This window comes from Silurus meridionalis, chromosome 9 (assembly GCF_014805685.1).
Source record: "Silurus meridionalis isolate SWU-2019-XX chromosome 9, ASM1480568v1, whole genome shotgun sequence".
NCBI lineage: Eukaryota > Metazoa > Chordata > Actinopteri > Siluriformes > Siluridae > Silurus > Silurus meridionalis.
Window position 1 is genome coordinate 26,933,866 of NC_060892.1, and position 24,138 is coordinate 26,958,003.

Below are 24,138 nucleotides of genomic sequence, written 5' to 3' on the forward strand. Positions count from 1 at the left end.
ATTTCGGTGTTCTTAATTGGAACTCTGGGGACAGTTTGGGAGCACCAAACTTTAGCTCCATCATTTATTCAAAAGAACAACTATTAGCATTTCAACATACAGCGATGTCATCTGTACTTAGAATGGAGATTCCTATGGAACTAAAGAGGAGGAGAAGAGGGTGTAGAGCTGGAGTAAAGCACCGAATGAAGAAAAGAAGACATAAACCATTTTACCTGTGGTTATCATGGGAAATGTCCGGTCGCTTGGGAACAAAATGGAGGAGCTTACGGCACTAACAAAGATGCAACGGGAGTATCGTGAGTGCAGTTTTATGTGTTTTACGGAGACTTGGTTGAATGAGAGAACGCCGGATTCTGTTGCAAAACTGGATTGTTTTCATCTTGTGCGAGCGGACAGGTGTGCTTTGGAGACGGGTAAGAGGAAGGGAGGAGGGCTGGCACTGTTTGTTAATGAACGCTGGTGCAATCCGAGTCATATCACGGTTAAAGAAAAACTGTGCAATAAGGATATTGAACTACTTGTGGTGGGTCTGAGGCCGTATTACTTGCCAAGAGAATTTTCTTACGTGATAGCAATAACGGTGTATATCCCTCCTTCGGCCAATGTGACGAATGCTTGTGAACATATTAATACTGTTACAGCCAGGATGCAGCTAAAATATCCTCAATCATTGATTACTATCTCTGGTGATTTTAACAAAGCATCTCTACAAAATATTCTCCCCACGTTTACCCAGTATGTGGACTGTGATACGAGAGACAATAAAATATTGGACTTGTTTTATGCAAATGTGAAAGAAGCCTATAAATCCTCACCGCTTCCTCCATTGGGACGATCGGATCATAACCTTGTTTACATTAGGTCTGTTTATGTGCCGGTTGTGAGGAAGCAACCGCCAGTAATAAGAACAGTTCAGAAATGGTCTGATTCATCTTATGAAGCATTAATGGACTGTTTTGAAACAACTGATTGGGAGGTTCTGTGCAAATCACATGAGGAGGACATTGATAGTCTAACTGAATGTATTACAGACTATATTAACTTCTGTGTTGAAAACACAGTACCTACTAAAAAGATTAAATGTTATTCAAACAATAAGCCTTGGGTTACCTCTGAGTTAAAAGTATTATTAAACGAGAAAAAGAGGGCCTTTCTAGTGGGTGATAAGGATGAGCAAAAGAGAGTACAGAGGTTATTGAAAGTTAAGGTTAGAGAGGGGAAAGAGAGTTATAAGTTAAAAATGGAACAGAAACTACAACAAAAGAATGTGAGAGGGGTTTGGAAAGATCTAAATATGATGTCTGGACATGAAAATAAAGTAAGAAGGTATATTGTCCCAGGTGGTCAGACATGGGTAGATGGATTAAATTTATTTTTTAATAGATTTGATGCTGGGTCTAATGATGATCTTGAACATCTCCATAAAGTAGTTTACCAAAAGATCTCCAATCTTTCTATCCCAAGCTATTAGCTCATCAATTTCTCCCATTTCTCCAATTTGTGAGTGTATTCCTGGCTTTTCTATGTCAGTTGAACAAGTAAGAAATGGGTTAAGGAGAATTAAGATAAATAAATCTCAAGGTCCGGATGGCATTAATCCGAGAGTCCTTAAAGTCTGTGCTGATCAGATTTGTAGGGTGGTACATTATATTTTTAATTTGAGTCTGCGCTTGGAGAAATTACCTGTTTTATGGAAGACATCATGCATAGTACCAGTACCCAAGTTAATAAATCCCAAGGAGTTCTCACATTATAGACCAATATCTTTAACGTCACAGTTAATGAAGGTGTTTGAGAGATTAGTACTAGATTACTTAAAGTCAGTATTGTGTGGTGCTGTGGATAAACTTCAGTTTGCTTATAAAACTGGTGTTGGGGTTGACGATGCACTTATATACCTCTTGCATAAATCTTTAAGTCATTTAGAGACCCCGGACAGTACTGTCAGGATTACTTTCTTTGACTTCTCTAGTGCATTTAATACTATTCAGCCCTCACTATTGCAAAGTAAGATGGAAAATGCTGGAGTACATCATGGTATGGTAAATTGGATAATTGACTATCTTTCAAATAGACCACAGTATGTGAGGATGCAGGACTGTGTCTCTCAAGTAGTGAGGTGCAGCACTGGAGTCCCTCAAGGAACGGTTTTAGCTCCATTTTTGTTTACTTTTTATACGTCAGATTTTCAGTACAATTCTAAATCATGTCACCTTCAGAAATTTTCTGACGACTCTGCAATTGTTGGCTGTATAACGGACCATGATGAGAGTGAATATAGGGAGCTACTAAAGAGTTTTTGGACTGGTGTGAGAAAATGGTCTTAGGTTAAATGCAAGTAAGACAAAGGAAGTTGTAGTTGATTTTAGTAGTTTTCCTCAGCAAGTGGTACCAGTAAAAATAAGAGAGTCAGAAGTTGAGATTGTAAAAACGTACAAGTATTTGGGTGTATATTTGAATAATAAGCTCAATTGGTCTGACAACACGATGCATGTTTATAAGAAAGATCAAAGTCGTATTCATTTGTTAAGGTGACTGAGGTCCTTTGGTGTAAGTCATGTACTACTTAAGACCTTCTATGACTCTGTGGTCTCATCTGTGATATTGTACTCTGCCACAAGTTGGGGAGGGGAACTGCTAGAAAAGGAGAAGAATAAGTTAAATAAACTAATAAAGAAGGCAGGTTCTGTCGTAGGGAGTGTGTTACCCACCTTTGAGGTGATAATGCAGGATAGAATGATTGGGAAACTCTATACGATGATAAATCATGATTGTCATACTTTAAATGAAATAGTTTGTGACTTTATGAGTACCTACAGCTTAAGATTGATCCATCCACGCTGTTACAGGGAGCGTTATAGGAAGTCTTTTTTCCCAACGGCAATTAGGTTGTATAATCAGTGTTATTTAAGATGACATACTTTTTAGGATTTATGTTTTTGTATATAATTACAATGCTTTGTAACTTGATACTGGAGAACAAGTTTCTATGTTGTTTGTGAATGTTGTTTTAAAGTTGTTTTAATTTATTCATTGTATGGTTGTGCTGCTGTGACATCTAAATTTCCATTCGGGGATTAATTAAGTTAAACTTGAACTTGAACTTGAACTTGAACTTGCTCTCACCTTGACTCGCCATTACTGCTGCACATACGCGAATAAGCGGAAACACGCCCACAGTGCGTCTTCTTCGTGTTTACAGTGGTTGGCATCCACCAATCCTACAATGCGTTGCTGCTGTAAACAGGTTAGGCTGTAGGCTACACTTCAGCCAAAATGTATTAATTTAAAAAAGTAACGGACAACGGAGTTAATTTATTTAAGACCTCGGTAGGCTTACTGGTCAGCGCTATCTTGGTTTTGTGTCTGGTCTTGTGTTGTCTGTCTGTACTGTTTTTTGTCTGCACTGTTTGCACTAGGTTGCACTCGATGCACTGTATGTAGCTTTGTGTTGTGTTGTAGCTTTATGTTATTGTTTAGTGTAGCACCAGGGTTCGGGAGGAACGTTGTCTCGTTTTACTTTTCTCGCTTACGCTTCAATCAACGTAAGAGGAATACAATCAATGAAGAATAGAGAAAGTAAAATGACCTCTCTTATGGGAAAAATTCGGGATTAATTAAGTTAAACTTGAACTTGAACTTGAACTTGAACTTGCTCTCACCTTGACTCGCCATTACTGCTGCACATACGCGAATAAGCGGAAACACGCCCACAGTGCGTCTTCTTCGTGTTTACAGTGGTTGGCATCCACCAATCCTACAATGCGTTGCTGCTGTAAACAGGTTAGGCTGTAGGCTACACTTCAGCCAAAATGTATTAATTTAAAAAAGTAACGGACAACGGAGTTAATTTATTTAAGACCTCGGTAGGCTTACTGGTCAGCGCTATCTTGGTTTTGTGTCTGGTCTTGTGTTGTCTGTCTGTACTGTTTTTTGTCTGCACTGTTTGCACTAGGTTGCACTCGATGCACTGTATGTAGCTTTGTGTTGTGTTGTAGCTTTATGTTATTGTTTAGTGTAGCACCAGGGTTCGGGAGGAACGTTGTCTCGTTTTTACTTTTCTCGTTTACGTTTCAATCAACGTAAGAGGAATACAATCAATGAAGAATAGAGAAAGTAAAATGACCTCTCTTATGGGAAAAAAGTGTGACATAATTTGTGCACAAGAACTAAGACAAACTAGTCAGCCGGATATCGATAGTGTAAAAAATAAATGGAGAAATGATAGTACAATTATATCTATAGGCAAAGATCGAGCTGATGGAGTGGATATATTTTTTAGGGAGAAAGCAGAAGTTTTTTTACATCGGGAAATAATAACTGGTAGACTTATTTTGGTAGACTGCTGGTATAAAAACCTAAAGTTAAGAATAATCAATGTCTACACTCCTCCAGATAGAGCTGGGAAAATAAAAGTCTTTCATAAACTATATGAAATTATAAATGTTGGGTATAATGTCATAATATGTGGTGACTTTAACATAATTACAAGTGAAAAAGACAAAATTCCATCACACAAAACAACCATAAGTAGAGAAGGGAATGTCCTAAAAACAGTAACCACACATGCGAAATGAAAAATACTTTTAGGGAAAAATTCAAAAACGAGAATAGATAGGATATACGTTTCAAATAAAATAAAGGTTATACAATATAGAACCGAATACATTTTAAAATCTGATCACTTGGCAGTATGTGTAAGAATACTTTTAGATCTTGAAGTCCAGAGCAGGGTTTGAAAACTCAATACAACATGCCTCAAAAACAGTGAGGTGGTAAATTAACTAAGGGAAGAGATTAGACGAATTAAGGATTTTAACAAAAACAAACTCAGAAATGTGGGAAGTATTTAAAAATCAAATAACAGACTACCTTAAAAAAAATGCAAAACAATTAATCAACAAAATAACAAGAAATATAGGCAGCTTTTGGCTCAATATGTAGAATTACAATCTAAGAAAATAAAAAAACATCGAGGACAACGAAGACTTACATAAAATAAAATTGGAGTTAAATCAATTTAATGACCAAGTCTTTAAAAAGCTCAGCTGCATGCTGGTGTCGATACGACATTTACCGGAAACCCACAGAGCATTATAAGACACCTAAAGAAATGTAGAGACAGTCACTCAATTAAAGGTATAAAGGATAGCGACGGGAACATTATCGAAAATGAAAAAGATAAAAGAGGCTTAATACGGAGGAAATTCTTAAAAGCTACATCAAAAATATACATTGAAACAGATCAAATTAACACTTTTTTGGGATCCTGTAATGTTCAGAAGGACTCAGATCAACTACCCTTAGAGGATCCAGTTAAGACACAAGAAGTCATTGACGCTATTTCACAACTAAACGATGGAAAAAGTCCCGGACCTGACGGGATACCTGCAGAGCTCTACAAAACATGTATGACAGAAATAGTAGACATATTAACTGACATGTACAATGAAGGGATACAAATGGGAACTTTTCCCGATTCCTTGTACAAAAGTATTATAACTTTAATATACAAGAAAGGAGACAGATGTGAACTGGATAACTGGAGACAAATTACTCTTATGAATATAGACTACAAAATCCTTGCTAAGGTACTAGTGAACAGAATGAACTCCACTTTAGACAAAATAATAGACAAAGAACAGACCTGGGCAATAAAAGGTCGTTATATGTGGGATAACTTGGGTACATTTAGAGAACTAATTATAAATGCCCCAGATAAAAAAATCTTTATAGTAGGTTTAGACCAAAAAAAAAAAGCATTTGACCAAATATCAAGAGAATACCTATGGAAAACAATGGAACACTATGGGTTTCCTGAAAGATATATTAACATGATTAAAACTCTGTATAAAAAATCTAGTGTCCGAATAAATGTAAATGGGCAGTTAACAGAGGATTTTGAGATAAATAGATGTGTAAAACAGGGATGTCCCTTAAGCGCGGCTCTGTATGTTATAGCGATTAGCCTGCTCTTAAACAAGATTAAAAGAGAATCAAATCTAGAGGGAGTAAAAACGAAAAGCAGGAAAACCAATAAAATTACAGCTTACGCCGATGATATAACAGTTTTTGTAAAGAACCAAAATGAGTTGGATAGAATAAATAAAATATTCAGAGAATACGAAGAGATCTCCGGTGCCAAACTAAATCAAAATAAGACAGAGGCATTCTGGATGGATACTGGCCCTGCTCCACCAATAAATATAGAAGTAAAACAAGAGATTAAATTGCTAGGAATTGTGATTAAAACAGTAAGTGTGTTGACACCAATTGGAAAAGAAAAGAAGAGGAAATTAAATCTGAAACCGAAATGTGGAAAATATCTAATTATAAAACTAGAATTCAAGTAATTAAAACATATATTTTACCTAAACTCTTATTTTTAGCTACAATCTTTCCACCCAGCAAAAAATGCATTACAAAACTGAATAAGATCTGTGTAAGATTTATCTGGGGAAATAACAGAGAAGTGACGACAAGAACACTTTTGTTTAAACCAAAGGAACTAGTGAACAGAATGAACTCCACTTTAGACAAAATAATAGACAAAGAACAGACCTGGGCAATAAAAGGTCGTTATATGTGGGATAACTTGGGTACATTTAGAGAACTAATTATAAATGCCCCAGATAAAAAATCTTTATAGTAGGTTTAGACCAAAAAAAAGCATTTGACCAAATATCAAGAGAATACCTATGGAAAACAATGGAACACTATGGGTTTCCTGAAAGATATATTAACATGATTAAAACTCTGTATAAAAAATCTAGTGTCCGAATAAATGTAAATGGGCAGTTAACAGAGGATTTTGAGATAAATAGATGTGTAAAACAGGGATGTCCCTTAAGCGCGGCTCTGTATGTTATAGCGATTAGCCTGCTCTTAAACAAGATTAAAAGAGAATCAAATCTAGAGGGAGTAAAAACGAAAAGCAGGAAAACCAATAAAATTACAGCTTACGCCGATGATATAACAGTTTTTGTAAAGAACCAAAATGAGTTGGATAGAATAAATAAAATATTCAGAGAATACGAAAAGATCTCCGGTGCCAAACTAAATCAAAATAAGACAGAGGCATTCTGGATGGATACTGGCCCTGCTCCACCAATAAATATAGAAGTAAAACAAGAGATTAAATTGCTAGGAATTGTGATTAAAACAGTAAGTGTGTTGACACCAATTGGAAAAGAAAAGAAGAGGAAATTAAATCTGAAACCGAAATGTGGAAAATATCTAATTATAAAACTAGAATTCAAGTAATTAAAACATATATTTTACCTAAACTCTTATTTTTAGCTACAATCTTTCCACCCAGCAAAAAATGCATTACAAAACTGAATAAGATCTGTGTAAGATTTATCTGGGGAAATAACAGAGAAGTGACGACAAGAACACTTTTGTTTAAACCAAAGGAACTAGGAGGCCTTAATGCAATTGAGCTCGGCAATAAATTATTAATAGCTTTCTGTAAAAACGTAACACAGGCAATAAACAGGGATGCCGATTGGATAGGGGAAAAGAAATCTTGGCTAAAAAAGAGGGGAAAAGGAAGACAAAATGTACCATTCTATAAATTAACATATGGGGATCAAAAATTTAAATATAAACATTTAAATATAGACTGGATAAACTCATCCAGCAAAAACATCTATAAAAAAATTACTGAACATGAACACGGCGGGTTATACAAACACAAATATCTTAACACGGCAGAAAGCGAACAGTGCATTTATAACGTTAATACACAAAATATCTCAGAAAATGTGCGTGATGTGGCGTGGTTAATAAGTGTGGGCAGGCTAGCGGTACGCTGCGTTGTGAAATGGAGCTGTTTTGTAACAACTAAAGAATGTCCTATAAACAATTGTACTGAGGATGAAACCGTCGATCACCTCCTTATACACTGTCCACGCTCAGAGGAGATATGGCAAAAAGTCGTGAAAACTGGATTGAATATCCATATAAATGAGAAAACTATTAGGTACGGCATTTTTGAAAAAGATCTGGACAAAAAAACAGGTCGTTATATGTGGGATAACTTGGGTACATTTAGAGAACTAATTATAAATGCCCCAGATAAAAAAATCTTTATAGTAGGTTTAGACCAAAAAAAAAAAGCATTTGACCAAATATCAAGAGAATACCTATGGAAAACAATGGAACACTATGGGTTTCCTGAAAGATATATTAACATGATTAAAACTCTGTATAAAAAATCTAGTGTATCTTAACACGGCAGAAAGCGAACAGTGCATTTATAACGTTAATACACAAAATATCTCAGAAAATGTGCGTGATGTGGCGTGGTTAATAAGTGTGGGCAGGCTAGCGGTACGCTGCGTTGTGAAATGGAGCTGTTTTGTAACAACTAAAGAATGTACTGAGGATGAAACCGTCGATCACCTCCTTATACACTGTCCACGCTCAGAGGAGATATGGCAAAAAGTCGTGAAAACTGGATTGAATATCCATATAAATGAGAAAACTATTAGGTACGGCATTTTTGAAAAAGATCTGGACAAAAAAACAAAGGAATTCTTTTGGATGGTGATATGTATTGTAAATTATAAAATATGGAAAACACGATGCATGATTATTATCAATCAGTGCCATATTCTCGCTGAGAGTGTTTTTAAACAGATTGTGTGTGAATTAAAGAGACAAAGGACAATAGATAGAAGAACTAGAATGAAACATCCTTGGTACTTGTTAAACATGTGAATGAGGAAAGTATAGATACATATGAATAGGTATGTACTCATGTATGTTTATAGGTATGTGTATATAGATTTGTACGTAGGTGTATATATACACATATATATACATATATACATACAGGGAGTGCAGAATTATTAGGCAAATGAGTATTTTGACCACATCATCCTCGTTATGCATGTTGTCTTACTCCAAGCTGTATAGGCTGGAAAGCCTACTACCAATTAAGCATATTAGGTGATGTGCATCTCTGTAATGAGAAGGGGTGTGGTCTAATGACATCAACACCCTATATCAGGTGTGCATAATTATTAGGCAACTTCCTTTCCTTTGGCAAAATGGGTCAAAAGAAGGACTTGACAGGCTCAGAAAATTCAAAAATAGTGAGATATATTGCAGAGGATGCAGCAGTCTTAAAATAGCCAAGCTTCTGAGCGTGATCATCGAACAATCAAGCGTTTCATTCAAAATAGTCAACAGGGTCGCAAGAAGCGTGTGGAAAAACCAAGGCGCAAAATAACTGCCCGTGAACTGAGAAAAGTCAAGCGTGCAGCTGCCAAGATGCCACTTGCCACCAGTTTGGCCATATTTCAGAGCTGCAACATCACTGGGTGCCCAAAAGCACAAGGTGTGCAATACTCAGAGACATGGCCAAGGTAAGAAAGGCAGAAAGTCGACCACCACTGAACAAGACACACAAGCTGAAACGTCAAGACTGGGCCAAGAAATATCTCAAGACTGATTTTCTAAGGTTTTATGGACTGATGAAATGAGTGAGTCTTGATGGGCCAGATGGATGGGCCCGTGGCTGGATTGGTAAAGGGCAGAGAGCTCCAGTCCGACTCAGGCGCCAGCAAGGTGGAGGTGGAGTACTGGTTTGGGCTGGTATCATCAAAGATGAGCTTGTGGGGCCTTTTCGGGTTGAGGATGGAGTCAAGCTGAACTCCCAGTCCTACTGCCAGTTTCTGGAAGACACCTTCTTCAAGCAGTGGTACAGGAAGAAGTCTGCATCCTTCAAGAAAAACATGATTTTCATGCAGGACAATGCTCCATCACACACGTCCAAGTACTCCACAGCGTGGCTGGCAAGAAAGGGTATAAAAGAAGAAAATCTAATGATATGGCCTCCTTGTTCACCTGATCTGAACCCCATTGAGAACCTGTGGTCCATCATCAAATGTGCGATTTACAAGGAGGAAAACAGTACACCTCTCTGAACAGTGTCTGGGAGGCTGTGGTTGCTGCTGCACGCAATGTTGATGGTGAACAGATCAAAACACTGACAGAATCCATGGATGGCAGGCTTTTGAGTGTCCTTGCAAAGAAAGGTGGCTATATTGGTCACTGATTTGTTTTGTTTGGTTTTGAATGTCAGAAATGTATATTTGTGAATGTTGAGATGTTATATTGGTTTCACTGGTAAAATAAATAATTGAAATGGGTATGAATTTGTTTTTTGTTAAGTTGCCTAATAATTATGCACAGTAATAGTCACCTGCACACACAGATATCCCCCTAAAATAGCTAAAACTAAAAACTACTTCCAAAAATATTCAGCTTTGATATGAGTTTTTTGTGTTCATTGAGAACATGGTTGTTGTTCAAATTAAATCCTCAAATAAAATTAATCCTCAAAAATACAACACCTAATAATTCTGCACTCCTGTATATATATATATATATATATATATATATATATATATATATATATATATATATATATATATATATATATATATACAGAGACACTCACCTGTAATGTAAAAAATGTGTGCTCACGAGGGGCCTGAAAGACTATTAAGTTTTTGTAATTTAAGATTGTTTATACTTTTTCTCCCCTTTCATGTTAAGATTTGTGTATGAAATGATATGATGATATTATTTTTCCTAGTATGTACTCACTTGTCAAATTGTTTTGCATGTCAACACTATTTCTCACTGTTTACATATATACTGGAAATGTTCCATTGTCTTATGTGATACAAGATGTATATATTGTGGATTTGATTTATTCAATAAAGTAATTTAAAAAAGCAAAACCGGTGGCAAAGCCAGGGCCAAGGCCAAGACTCGCTCATCCAGGGCAGGACTGCAGTTTCCTGTAGGCCGTGTGCACAGGCTTCTGCGTAAAGGCAACTACGCTGAGCGCGTCGGTGCCGGCGCTCCCGTTTACCTGGCGGCTGTGCTGGAGTATCTGACCGCTGAGATTCTGGAGTTGGCTGGCAACGCTGCCCGTGATAACAAGAAGACTCGTATCATTCCCCGACACTTGCAACTCGCCGTGCGTAACGATGAGGAGCTGAACAAACTGCTCGGCGGAGTGACCATCGCTCAGGGTGGTGTGCTGCCTAATATTCAGGCTGTACTTCTGCCTAAGAAGACTGAGAAGGCTGTCAAGACCAAGTAAAGTCCAATGCTGTGTTTGTCAGTACCCAAAGGCTCTTTTAAGAGCCACCCACTTTGACTCAAAAAGTGCAAGTTTGTTACTTTGTGTATGCTTTGTGTATATCATTGTATTCATTCTAGAAAGTTGGGGGGGTTCAAACTATGGCGCTGACTAGGTCTAAGCCAATAATCGTCGAGTGACGATAGCGATCGATCCAATGCAAGACGAGAGGTTTCGAGACGCCCAATGAACGCGAGGCGTCGTTCAGGCTTAAAAAGCCAGCGTTTGCTAGTTTTTCTGTTTTTCGTCCGCGAAGTGCAGAGCTCAACGCTATGGCAAGAACTAAGCAGACTGCCCGTAAATCCACTGGTGGCAAGGCGCCCAGGAAGCAGCTCGCCACCAAGGCTGCTCGCAAGAGCGCTCCGGCTACCGGCGGCGTGAAGAAGCCTCACCGTTACAGGCCCGGCACCGTGGCTTTGAGAGAGATCCGTCGCTATCAGAAGTCTACTGAGCTGCTCATCCGCAAGCTGCCCTTCCAGCGCCTGGTGAGAGAAATTGCTCAGGACTTTAAGACTGACTTGCGTTTCCAGAGCTCCGCTGTGATGGCTTTGCAGGAGGCGAGCGAGGCATACTTGGTCGGCCTGTTCGAGGACACCAACCTGTGCGCCATCCACGCCAAGAGAGTGACCATCATGCCCAAGGACATTCAGCTGGCCCGCCGTATTCGCGGAGAGCGCGCTTAAACAATAACTCTGTCCAGTATATACAAAGGCTCTTTTAAGAGCCACCCACTTTGACTCAAAAGTGCAAGTTTGTTACTTTGTGTATGCTTTGTGTATATCATTGTATTCATTCTAGAAAGTTGGGGGGGTTCAAACTATGGCGCTGACTAGGTCTAAGCCAATAATCGTCGAGTGACGTTTAGCGATCGATCCAATGCAAGACGAGAGGTTTCGAGACGCCCAATGAACGCGAGGCGTCGTTCAGGCTTAAAAAGCCAGCGTTTGCTAGTTTTTCTGTTTTTCGTCCGCGAAGTGCAGAGCTCAACGCTATGGCAAGAACTAAGCAGACTGCCCGTAAATCCACTGGTGGCAAGGCGCCCAGGAAGCAGCTCGCCACCAAGGCTGCTCGCAAGAGCGCTCCGGCTACCGGCGGCGTGAAGAAGCCTCACCGTTACAGGCCCGGCACCGTGGCTTTGAGAGAGATCCGTCGCTATCAGAAGTCTACTGAGCTGCTCATCCGCAAGCTGCCCTTCCAGCGCCTGGTGAGAGAAATTGCTCAGGACTTTAAGACTGACTTGCGTTTCCAGAGCTCCGCTGTGATGGCTTTGCAGGAGGCGAGCGAGGCATACTTGGTCGGCCTGTTCGAGGACACCAACCTGTGCGCCATCCACGCCAAGAGAGTGACCATCATGCCCAAGGACATTCAGCTGGCCCGCCGTATTCGCGGAGAGCGCGCTTAAACAATAACTCTGTCCAGTATATACAAAGGCTCTTTTAAGAGCCACCTCATTGTCTCAGTAAAACGAGCAAGTCTATACCGTGGTTGTTTTAAACAAATGATTATATAGTGTCTAGTTTAGAAGAATGGAGCGTTCAGGAAACCTGATTTTGTGGCTCTGTCGCTGAGCATTTTGTGTATTTTATTATAGATTATTTTAATACTTGGCGACAGTAGTAGTAATAATAAATGCAAAAAGAAGGTCGCTTGCTGTTCTGCACGGAGCGTGACTGCCATCTTGTGGCCAAAGTGTCACTTCCCATTCTCGTGTTCTCGTTTGTATTCTAAGGGAGACAAACAAACCAAAAACCAATCAATTGCATTCATCATAGTATTAATTCTCTCACATATAACTTTAGTATGCTGACTACGATTCTGACCATTTAAACATGGTTTTTATGCGTTAGGAACAATTTGACATAACATGAATCTAAAGCACTATATGTATGTTCTCTTTCGGTGTCGTGTCCCTGTGCATATAAGTCCAAACCTGACCACACACACACACACACACACACACACACACACACACATATATATATATATATATATATATATATATATGTTTATATGTATTTGTGTGGGAAAATGTGCAATACCAAGAGCAACACAATGAAATGAATGAATAGTGGCCCTCTCCAAGTACTCATGGACACTAGTGGAATTTTATATTATATTTTAGATTAGATTTATTGTTGACTTTATTGTCATTGTGCAAGATACATGTATATATATATATATATATATATATATATATATATATATATATATATATATATATATATATATATATATATATATCTGTATATACATGAATGTGGCAGAATGTACAGTAAGGTATATACAGATACACATAAATATAATAGTAGTGCAGATGGAAGTGAGGCACAATATGTGTAGAGAATGCGGAGTATACAAAAAACAATATGTAACATTTACATATACAGTGCTTATACAGTGATCTAAGGGTGTAGTGTAGAGTTCAGTGTGGTGATGGTGGATGGAAATAAAGCTGTCCCTGAGCCTGCTGGTTCTGGTGCGTATGTTTCTGTATCTCGATCTTGATGGATGGAGGTTAAACAGTTTGTGACTGGGATGTGAGGGGGCCTTGATGATCTTGTGAGCTCTGCACAGACAACTGCTGCGCCCTTTCCAGACAGTGTTTCGTGTGAATGTTCTCCAGGATGGGGAGCTGAGTGCCAATGATTCATTGGGAGATTTTCATTTTCCATTTTATTTTTTAGGGCCTGGAGCAGTGCAGTTGCTGTACCACACAGAAATGGTACAGCTGTAGAAGTTCTCCAGTATCCTGTAGCACAGACAGGACTTTTAAAGTGTCCTCAGCAATCACAGGCGTTGTTGAGACAAGTCAAGAGGTCAGGTCAAGAAGCTTTTATTGTCATTTCAACCATATATAGCTGATGCAGTACACAGTGAAATGAGACAACGGACCCTTCACATCCCAGCCCTGATGCTACATTAAACAACAATTCCAGAAACAGAACACACAGGGCTGGTAAGTGTCCTTGCCACATAAAGTGCATGTGTGCAACCTGGTGCAAACAGTGCAAGACAACACAAGACAGTGCAAGACAACACAAGTCAGTGCAGGACAATCCATAAAACACATAATAGCTCCGCCAGTTAACCTGTTGTGACAAGACAATTTGAACAAAATTGAAGAGTAGCAAAAATGTAAACAAAAAGAAAAAGTGTTCTGCAAAGGAGCAATATAGCAGCAGTTCAGAAAGGATGTGCAAGAAACGCATTTAAAAAGTTTCTGGTATTGAAGTGATGTATTATGAGTGGTACTGAAGTCATGGGTGTGCGAAGTAGAGAGAAGAGTTCAGTGACCAGGTGAGATCCTCGAAGGTAAGGACTTGAAGTAACTTGAGGCTGAATTCACACTCCACAACATCTCTGTTGGTGTGAATTACTAGGCGCTGGATCTCCTTCCTGAAAGCAGTCTCATCTTTACCTCTGATCAGGCCTACCATTCATGGTGTCATCAGCAAACTTGATGATGCTTTCTAAGGCCTAGGCAGGTAAGCACTCATTAGTGGAAAAGTGAATATAAGTAAGGGTACAATACGCATCCCTGAGTGTGGGACTGGAGTAGGTGAAGGTGTTCAAGCAAGTCCAGGGTCCAGTTACAGAGATGTGTGCTGATGCCAAGAGAGAGAGAGAGAGAGAGAGATAGAAAGAGAAAGAGAAAGAGAGAGAGTGGGAGACATATGTTAATCTAATGTGACATTATTGACTCTCTTTGGTCAAATTTTTTTTAAGGTTTTATTTGTGAATGTTGTTTGTTTGTTTGTGTGTGTGTGTTTGTTTGTTTGTTTGTTCTGATCTGATCTCAATCTTTTAATGCGAAACCTTAGAGTAAATGCCTGTTCCATACACAATAATCACACAAAATGATGTGAGCATCAATTTCTTTAATGTACATTTTTCTGCCACATGTAAACATTGCCACACGATGGCAGTCAAGCTCTACAACGTCCACCGACCTCTGCCTTTATTAGGAATATCCCTGTATACCCTTAAACACTAGTATGAAGTGTTTTTGGTCTTTTTTAAATTTTATTATTTTTTTAATTTTATTGTTTATTTTTTTTTGTTTAAGTTTTGCTTGTGTATGTTGTTTGTTTCTTTGTTTGTTTGTATACTGTATACCCTTAAACACTAGTATGAAGTGTTATTCGTGTATGTTGTTTGTTTGTTTGTTGTGATCTCATCTCAGACCTAATTCTTCTACTACATCTACTACTACTACTACTACTACTACTACTACTACTACTAACAACCATGATCCTAATAATTATTCTTAGTAAGTTGAGGAATGAGTTAAGAATAGGGTTTGATGAATACCATAAATAATAATAATGATTGCTTAAGGCAGCATGGTGTGTAGTTCTGCATTGATCTTGACTGCTATTGTGTGACCAAATCTACAGATCTTAAGCACTAGTATGAAGTGTTTTTGGTCTATTTCTTTAAGGCTGTATTTGTGTGTGTTGTTTGTTTGTTTGTTTGTTTGTTTGTTTGTTCTGATCCATACACAATAATCAAACAAAATGATGTGAGCATCAATTTCTTTAATGTACATTTTTCTGCAACATGTAAACATTGCCACACGATGGCAGTCAAGCTCTACAACGTCCACCGACCTCTGCCTTTATTAGGAATATCCTTGTATACCCTTAAACACTAGTATGAAGTGTTTTGGTCTTTTAAATTTTATTATTTTTAAATTTTATTGTATTTTTTTTTGTTTAAGTTTTGTTTGTGTATGTTGTTTGTTTCTTTGTTTGTTTGTATACTGTATACCCTTAAACACTAGTATGAAGTGTTTATGGTCAGACCTAATTCTTCTACTACTACTACTACTACTACTACTACTACTAACAACCATGATCCTAATAATTATTCTTAGTAAGTTGAGGAATGAGTTAAGAATAGAGTTTGATGAATACCATAAATAATAATAATGATTGCTTAAGGCAGCATGGTGTGTAGTTCTGCATCGATCTTGACTGCTATTGTGTGACCAAATCTAGCAATCTTAAACACTAGTATAAAGTGTTTTTGGTCTATTTCTTTAAGGCTGTATTCGTGTATGTTGTTTGTTTGTTTGTTTGTTTGTTTGTTTGTTTGTTCTGATCTCATCTCAAACTATTAATGCGAAACCTTTCCAGACAGTGTTTCGTGTGAATGTTCTCCAGGATGGGGAGCTGAGTGCCAATGATTCATTGGGAGATTTTCATTTTCCATTTTATTTTTTAGGGCCTGGAGCAGTGCAGTTGCTGTACCACACAGAAATGGTACAGCTGTAGAAGTTCTCCAGTATCCTGTAGCACAGACAGGACTTTTAAAGTGTCCTCAGCAATCACAGGCGTTGTTGAGACAAGTCAAGAGGTCAGGTCAAGAAGCTTTTATTGTCATTTCAACCATATATAGCTGATGCAGTACACAGTGAAATGAGACAACGGACCCTTCACATCCCAGCCCTGATGCTACATTAAACAACAATTCCAGAAACAGAACACACAGGGCTGGTAAGTGTCCTTGCCACATAAAGTGCATGTGTGCAACCTGGTGCAAACAGTGCAAAGACAACACAAGACAGTGCAAGACAACACAAGTCAGTGCAGGACAATCCATAAAACACATAATAGCTCCGCCAGTTAACCTGTTGTGACAAGACAATTTGAACAAAATTGAAGAGTAGCAAAAATGTAAACAAAAAGAAAAAGTGTTCTGCAAAGGAGCAATATAGCAGCAGTTCAGAAAGGATGTGCAAGAAACGCATTTAAAAAGTTTCTGGTATTGAAGTGATGTATTATGAGTGGTACTGAAGTCATGGGTGTGCGAAGTAGAGAGAAGAGTTCAGTGACCAGGTGAGATCCTCGAAGGTAAGGACTTGAAGTAACTTGAGGCTGAATTCACACTCCACAACATCTCTGTTGGTGTGAATTACTAGGCGCTGGATCTCCTTCCTGAAAGCAGTCTCATCTTTACCTCTGATCAGGCCTACCATTCATGGTGTCATCAGCAAACTTGATGATGCTTTCTAAGGCCTAGGCAGGTAAGCACTCATTAGTGGAAAAGTGAATATAAGTAAGGGTACAATACGCATCCCTGAGTGTGGGACTGGAGTAGGTGAAGGTGTTCAAGCAAGTCCAGGGTCCAGTTACAGAGATGTGTGCTGATGCCAAGAGAGAGAGAGATAGAAAGAGAAAGAGAGAGTGGGAGACATATGTTAATCTAATGTGACATTATTGACTCTCTTTGGTCAAATTTTTTTTAAGGTTTTATTTGTGAATGTTGTTTGTTTGTTTGTGTGTGTGTTTGTTTGTTTGTTTGTTTTTTCTGATCTGATCTCAATCTTTTAATGCGAAACCTTAGAGTAAATGCCTGTTCCATACACAATAATCACACAAAATGATGTGAGCATCAATTTCTTTAATGTACATTTTTCTGCCACATGTAAACATTGCCACACGATGGCAGTCAAGCTCTACAACGTCCACCGACCTCTGCCTTTATTAGGAATATCCCTGTATACCCTTAAACACTAGTATGAAGTGTTTTTGGTCTTTTTAAAATTTTATTATTTTTTTTAATTTTATTGTTTATTTTTTTTTGTTTAAGTTTTGCTTGTGTATGTTGTTTGTTTCTTTGTTTGTTTGTATACTGTATACCCTTAAACACTAGTATGAAGTGTTATTCGTGTATGTTGTTTGTTTGTTTGTTCTGATCTCATCTCAGACCTAATTCTTCTACTACATCTACTACTACTACTACTACTACTACTACTACTACTACTACTAACAACCATGATCCTAATAATTATTCTTAGTAAGTTGAGGAATGAGTTAAGAATAGGGTTTGATGAATACCATAAATAATAATAATGATTGCTTAAGGCAGCATGGTGTGTAGTTCTGCATTGATCTTGACTGCTATTGTGTGACCAAATCTAGAAATCTTAAACACTAGTATGAAGTGTTTTTGGTCTATTTCTTTAAGGCTGTATTCGTGTGTGTTGTTTGTTTGTTTGTTTGTTTGTTTGTTCTGATCCATACACAATAATCAAACAAAATGATGTGAGCATCAATTTCTTTAATGTACATTTTTCTGCAACATGTAAACATTGCCACACGATGGCAGTCAAGCTCTACAACGTCCACCGACCTCTGCCTTTATTAGGAATATCCTTGTATACCCTTAAACACTAGTATGAAGTGTTTTTGGTCTTTTTTTTTTTTTTTTTTTTAATTTTATTGTATTTTTTTTTTGTTTAAGTTTTGTTTGTTTGTATACTGTATACCCTTAAACACTAGTATGAAGTGTTTATGGTCATTTTTTTTTTTAAAGTGTTATTCGTGTATGTTGTTTGTTTGTTTGTTCTGATCTCATCTCAGACCTAATTCTTCTACTACTACTACTACTACTACTACTAACAACCATGATCCTAATAATTATTCTTAGTAAGTTGAGGAATGAGTTAAGAATAGAGTTTGATGAATACCATAAATAATAATAATGATTGCTTAAGGCAGCATGGTGTGTAGTTCTGCATCGATCTTGACTGCTATTGTGTGACCAAATCTAGCAATCTTAAACACTAGTATAAAGTGTTTTTGGTCTATTTCTTTAAGGCTGTATTCGTGTATGTTGTTTGTTTGTTTGTTTGTTTGTTTGTTTGTTTGTTCTGATCTCATCTCAAACTATTAATGCGAAACCCTAGAGTAAATGGCTGTTCCATACACAATAATCACACAAAATGATGTGAGCATCAATTTCTTTAATGTACATTTTTCTGCCACATGTAAACATTGCCACACGATGGCAGTCAAGCTCTATAACGTCCACCGACCTCTGCCTTTATTAGGAATATCCCTGTATACTCTTAAACACTAGTATGAAGTGTTTTTGTTCTTTTTTTTTAAACTACTTTTAACTACTACTACTAGTACTACCAACCATGATCCTAATAATTATTCTTAGTAAGTTGAGGAATGAGTTAAGAATAGGGTTTGATGAATACCATAATAATAATGATTGCTTAAGGCAGCATGGTGTGTAGTTCTGCATCGATCTTGACTGCTATTGTGTGACCAAATCTAGCAAATCTTAAACACTAGTATAAAGTGTTTTTGGTCTATTTCTTTAAGGCTGTATTCGTGTATGTTGTTTGTTTGTTTGTTTGTTTGTTTGTTTGTTTGTTTGTTTGTTTGTTCTGATCTCATCTCAAACTATTAATGCGAAACCCTAGAGTAAATGGCTGTTCCATACACAATAATCACACAAAATGATGTGAGCATCAATTTCTTTAATGTACATTTTTCTGCCACATGTAAACATTGCCACACGATGGCAGTCAAGCTCTATAACCTCCACCGACCTCTGCCTTTATTAGGAATATCCCTGTATACTCTTAAACACTAGTATGAAGTGTTTTTGTTCTTTTTTTTTTAAACTACTTTTAACTACTACTACTAGTACTACCAACCATGATCCTAATAATTATTCTTAGTAAGTTGAGGAATGAGTTAAGAATAGGGTTTGATGAATACCATAAATAATAATAATGATTGCTTAAGGCAGCATGGTGTGTAGTTCTGCATCGGTCTTGACTGCTATTGTGTGACCAAATCTAGAAAGTGCACATTCCTCTCTACCTTTTGTTGATTCAAAGGAATCAAGTCAAGTCAAAGGAATTGTTCACTTTATCAATGATGCCTGTCTACACTACATGGTATGTTATTAGGAAATATAAACAGAGATATATAGCATACACTGCATTTCCTATTCAGGTGAGCACTCAGTGAGCATACACACTCTTTGTGACAGTGGAGCAGTTACCAAGAAAAATGTGTCGTGATGCGCTAAGTTCTAGCATAATAGTTTGATTGACAGTTTGTACAAGTCAGCGTGACACTGTCCAAATACATAGAGACCTTACTGCATATTTTGCAGCATAGGTAAAAGATGCACACACTCACAGACAAAGTGTGTGGCCCTGTCCATATACTTCTGGACACTAGTGCAGATTGAGCACTGGGTTTGCTCAGCTTGTCAGCTCCTGCTGTGGTGGAATGATGTTCACGAATGATTTGTGAGTTCCTGTTCCTGCACTCATATTTGCATCAGCATCATCTGTCTCTAAAACTTCGTCCTATTGAATTGGATAAATAATATACATATATTTACTCAATGTTCTACAGCCCATGTAGGTACACACAATGCTCACTCATTCTGATGCTTGATGCAAATATTACCATAATCTCCTGACCTATGTGAGAGATGTATGGATAACTGACTACTACTACTACTACTTCTACTACTTCTACTAATTCTACTACTAATACGACTACTACTATTGCTACTACTGCTAATGCAAATAGTACCACATTAATAGAAATAAGAATAATGCTTGTTAATATTAATAACAATCATGGGCCATTCCTACAATAGTCATGCTATATTTCTTGTGTGTTGAAAAGTATAGTACAAGATTAACGCTACTACTACTACTACTACTACTACTGGTAGTGGTGGGAGCAGGGCAGTGGTAGTCCAGTGGTTAAGGCTCTGGGTTACAAGGTCAGCGGTTCAAGCCCCAGCACTGCCAAGCTACCACTGTTGAGCCCTTGAGCAAGGCACTTAGCCCTATCAGCTCCAGGGGCGCCGTACCATGGCTGACCCTGCGCTCTGACCCCAGCTTCCAGATGAGTTGGGATATGCGAAAACCTTTTAATTGCATATGTACAGTAGCTCAATATTTTGTCCCCCATCAGGTTTACACCTTTCTGGTCAGTAGTGGCACAGTGTGTAAGTAACTGAAAGCATAGTGTGTGCAATATTTTGCATTCCTCATGATGATATAAGCCTACTTAATGCAACAAGAACTGCAATTTGATTTATACTTCTACTGGAATAAAAATTGCAACTGAGTCAAAACAGTTCTGATTATAATTCTCAATTCAAATATTTGTGTGTTGAACTGCATTGAGTGTACCATGCTGTGAGCAAAAACCAAATTACATCAATTCCACCACATGACTATTACTATTTATATATCACTATGTTTGTGTGCACAAAAAGCCTGAGGAAGTACAAGACTCAAGCATGTTAACGGCTGTGGCTTTGAAGACATTCTTTTGTGTGATCGTTGGTTTTAGGTCCGCCCCCTCGCCTGTTCTCAAGTAGGTCCTGTGGAGAGAGAATAAATAGGCGGGCATTGCGCGGGGCTTCTTTATTGAGCAGCTTGACTTTGTGAGAGCAGCACCATGTCTGGAAGAGGAAAGGGTGGCAAGGGACTCGGCAAAGGAGGCGCTAAGCGCCACCGTAAGGTTCTGCGCGATAACATCCAGGGTATCACTAAGCCGGCTATCCGCCGTCTGGCTCGCCGTGGTGGTGTTAAACGTATATCCGGTCTGATCTACGAGGAGACTCGTGGTGTACTGAAGGTGTTCTTGGAGAACGTCATCCGCGATGCAGTCACATACACCGAGCATGCCAAGAGAAAGACCGTCACCGCTATGGATGTGGTGTATGCCCTGAAACGCCAGGGACGCACTCTTTACGGCTTCGGCGGTTAAACGCTTACCTACCAAATAACGTTAACACAACGGCTCTTTTAAGAGCCACCCAAATGTTACAAAATGAGCTATTGTTTCTTTTAGTGTGTGTGTGTGTGTGTGGCGAAGAAGGGGAGGAAAGAACTATTTTTTTAAGTCTCTGACTAATAGAATTTGGAATAATTATAGATGAATTCTAATAAGGTAAAACCTTGCACAAGCACTACAGTTTTGTCTCAAAGTCTATATATTTATATACTATATATATATATATATATATATATATATATATATATACACATATACTTCATATTTGTCTCTGCGTGTGCGCGCACAAAACGGCGGGCAGGGAAACAAAGCGTAGCTCAGGGGCGGGGGAGAGGGAACGGGAGAGGATAGGACGAGGGCGGAGCCTTGTATGACGAGGTTTGGATTTGTGACCAATAATACGACTCCTTTCCCTTGTACGTAATTACAATGCAGGTCTGTAAATAGAGAGGCGGCGAGGCGGCTCTTTTCCATTCTCTCGCAGTTTCCTCGAGAAGCAGCATTATGCCTACTGATCCAGCAAAGACCGCGCCCAAGAAGGGCTCCAAGAAGGCTGTTACGAAGACGGCCGGCAAAGGAGGCAAGAAGCGCAGAAAGTCAAGGAAGGAGAGCTACGCTATCTACGTGTACAAGGTTCTGAACAGGTGCACCCTGATACCGGCATCTCTTCTAAGGCGATGGGCATCATGAATTCCTTCGTGAACGACATTTTCGAGCGCATCGCCGGTGAGTCTTCTCGTCTCGCTCACTACAACAAGCGGTCCACCATCACTTCCAGGGAAATCCAGACCGCCGTGCGCCTGTTGCTTCCCGGTGAACTTGCAAAGCATGCCGTGTCCGAGGGCACAAAGGCTGTCACCAAGTACACCAGCTCAAAGTAAAGCGTGTACTCGCCGTCTTTAAGATAAAAACCAACGGCTCTTTTAAGAGCCACCCATTTTTTCATACAAAGAGCGGTCTTCTTTGCGGGGGCAGCAATTCTCGCCGCCCGCTGAATATGACCTTTTGTATAACGAGGTAAGTAATCAAACCTTCGCATTAGAGTTACAGTAGTCCAGCATAATTTGAAGTATAGTCATGGCAGCACTGCTTAATTAGCATGAGAGCTATAGTTGCAGAACAGCACAACATCATTTAATTTTGAGCTATATTTGCACATCATCTTTTGAATTAGGGCCACAGTCGCACAACCGTGTTTCCCATCAGGGCCCTAGAGGCACAACATAATTTGAATTAGAACCATAGTAGCACAGTGTTTCACATCAGGCCCTAGCAGCACAACACAATTTGAATTAGAGCCATAGTTGGCCAACATAATTTGACTCAGAGCCATAGTTGGCCCACATAAATTGACTTAGAGTCATAGCAGCACTACATAATTAGCTTAGAGCTATAGTAGCAGCACAGTGTTTCACATCAGGCCCTAGCAGCACAACATATATTAACTTAGAGCCATAGTTGGCCACATGATTTGTATTGAGTCATATCGGCATTACATAATTAGCATTAGGGCTATAGTAGCACAGTGTTTCACATCAGGCCCTAGAGGCACAACATATTTTAAATTAGAGCCATGGTAGCACAACATGATTTAAATTGGAGTCATAGTAGCACACATAATTTGAATTATAGTCATAGCAGCACTACATAATTAGCATTAGAGCTATAGTAGCAGTACAGTGTTTCACATCAGGGCCCTAGCAGCACAACATATATTAACTTAGAGCCATAGTAGCACAACATAGTTAGCATTAGAGCTATAGTAGCACAGTGTTCCACATCAGGGCCCTAGCAGCACAACACAATTTGAATTAAAGTCATAGTAGCACAACATGATTTGAATTAGAGCCATAGTTGGCCAACATAATTTGAATTAGAGCCATAGTAGCACAACATAGTTAGCATTAGAGCTATAGTAGCAGTACAGTGTTTCACATCAGGGCCTAGCAGCACAACATAATTTGTATTAGAGTCATAGTAGCACAACATAGTTAGCATTAGAGCCATAGTAGCACAACATTGTTCTGCTAACTGTTGTGCTACTATGACTCTAACTCAAGGTATGTTGTGCTGCTAGGGCCCTGACGTGAAACACAGTTAGCATTAGAGCTATAGTAGCAGTATAGTGTTTCACATCAGGGCCCTAGAGGCACAACATAATTAGCATTAGGGCTATAGTAGCAGCACAGTGTTTCACATCAGGGCCCTAGCAGCACAACATGATTTGAATTAGAGTCATATCAGTACTACATAATTCTCATTAGAGCTACAGTAGCAGAACAGTGTTTCACATCAGGCCCTAGCAGCACAACATGATTTGAATTAGAGTCATAGTAGCAGAGCATCATTTGACTTAGAGCCATAGTTGGCCAAGATCATTTGGATTAGAGTCAT

The 24,138-nt window shown here is 38.6% G+C and overlaps 1 protein-coding gene and 3 pseudogenes across 1 annotated transcript; all 4 read left to right on the forward strand.

Moving 5' to 3' along the window:
- Positions 1 to 226: 226 nt before the first annotated feature.
- On the forward strand, positions 227 to 11,142 carry LOC124391708 (annotated as a pseudogene).
- A 276-nt stretch (positions 11,143 to 11,418) lies between these two features.
- LOC124390952 lies at positions 11,419 to 12,615 on the forward strand (annotated as a pseudogene).
- An 8,674-nt stretch (positions 12,616 to 21,289) lies between these two features.
- On the forward strand, positions 21,290 to 21,767 carry LOC124390951 (histone H4). The gene has a single exon (XM_046857085.1). The coding sequence runs from the start codon at positions 21,406 to 21,408 to the stop codon at positions 21,715 to 21,717; it is 312 nt and encodes a 103-aa protein (XP_046713041.1). The 5' UTR covers positions 21,290 to 21,405; the 3' UTR covers positions 21,718 to 21,767.
- A 435-nt stretch (positions 21,768 to 22,202) lies between these two features.
- Positions 22,203 to 22,679, forward strand: LOC124391292 (annotated as a pseudogene).
- The last annotated feature ends 1,459 nt before the right edge of the window (positions 22,680 to 24,138 follow it).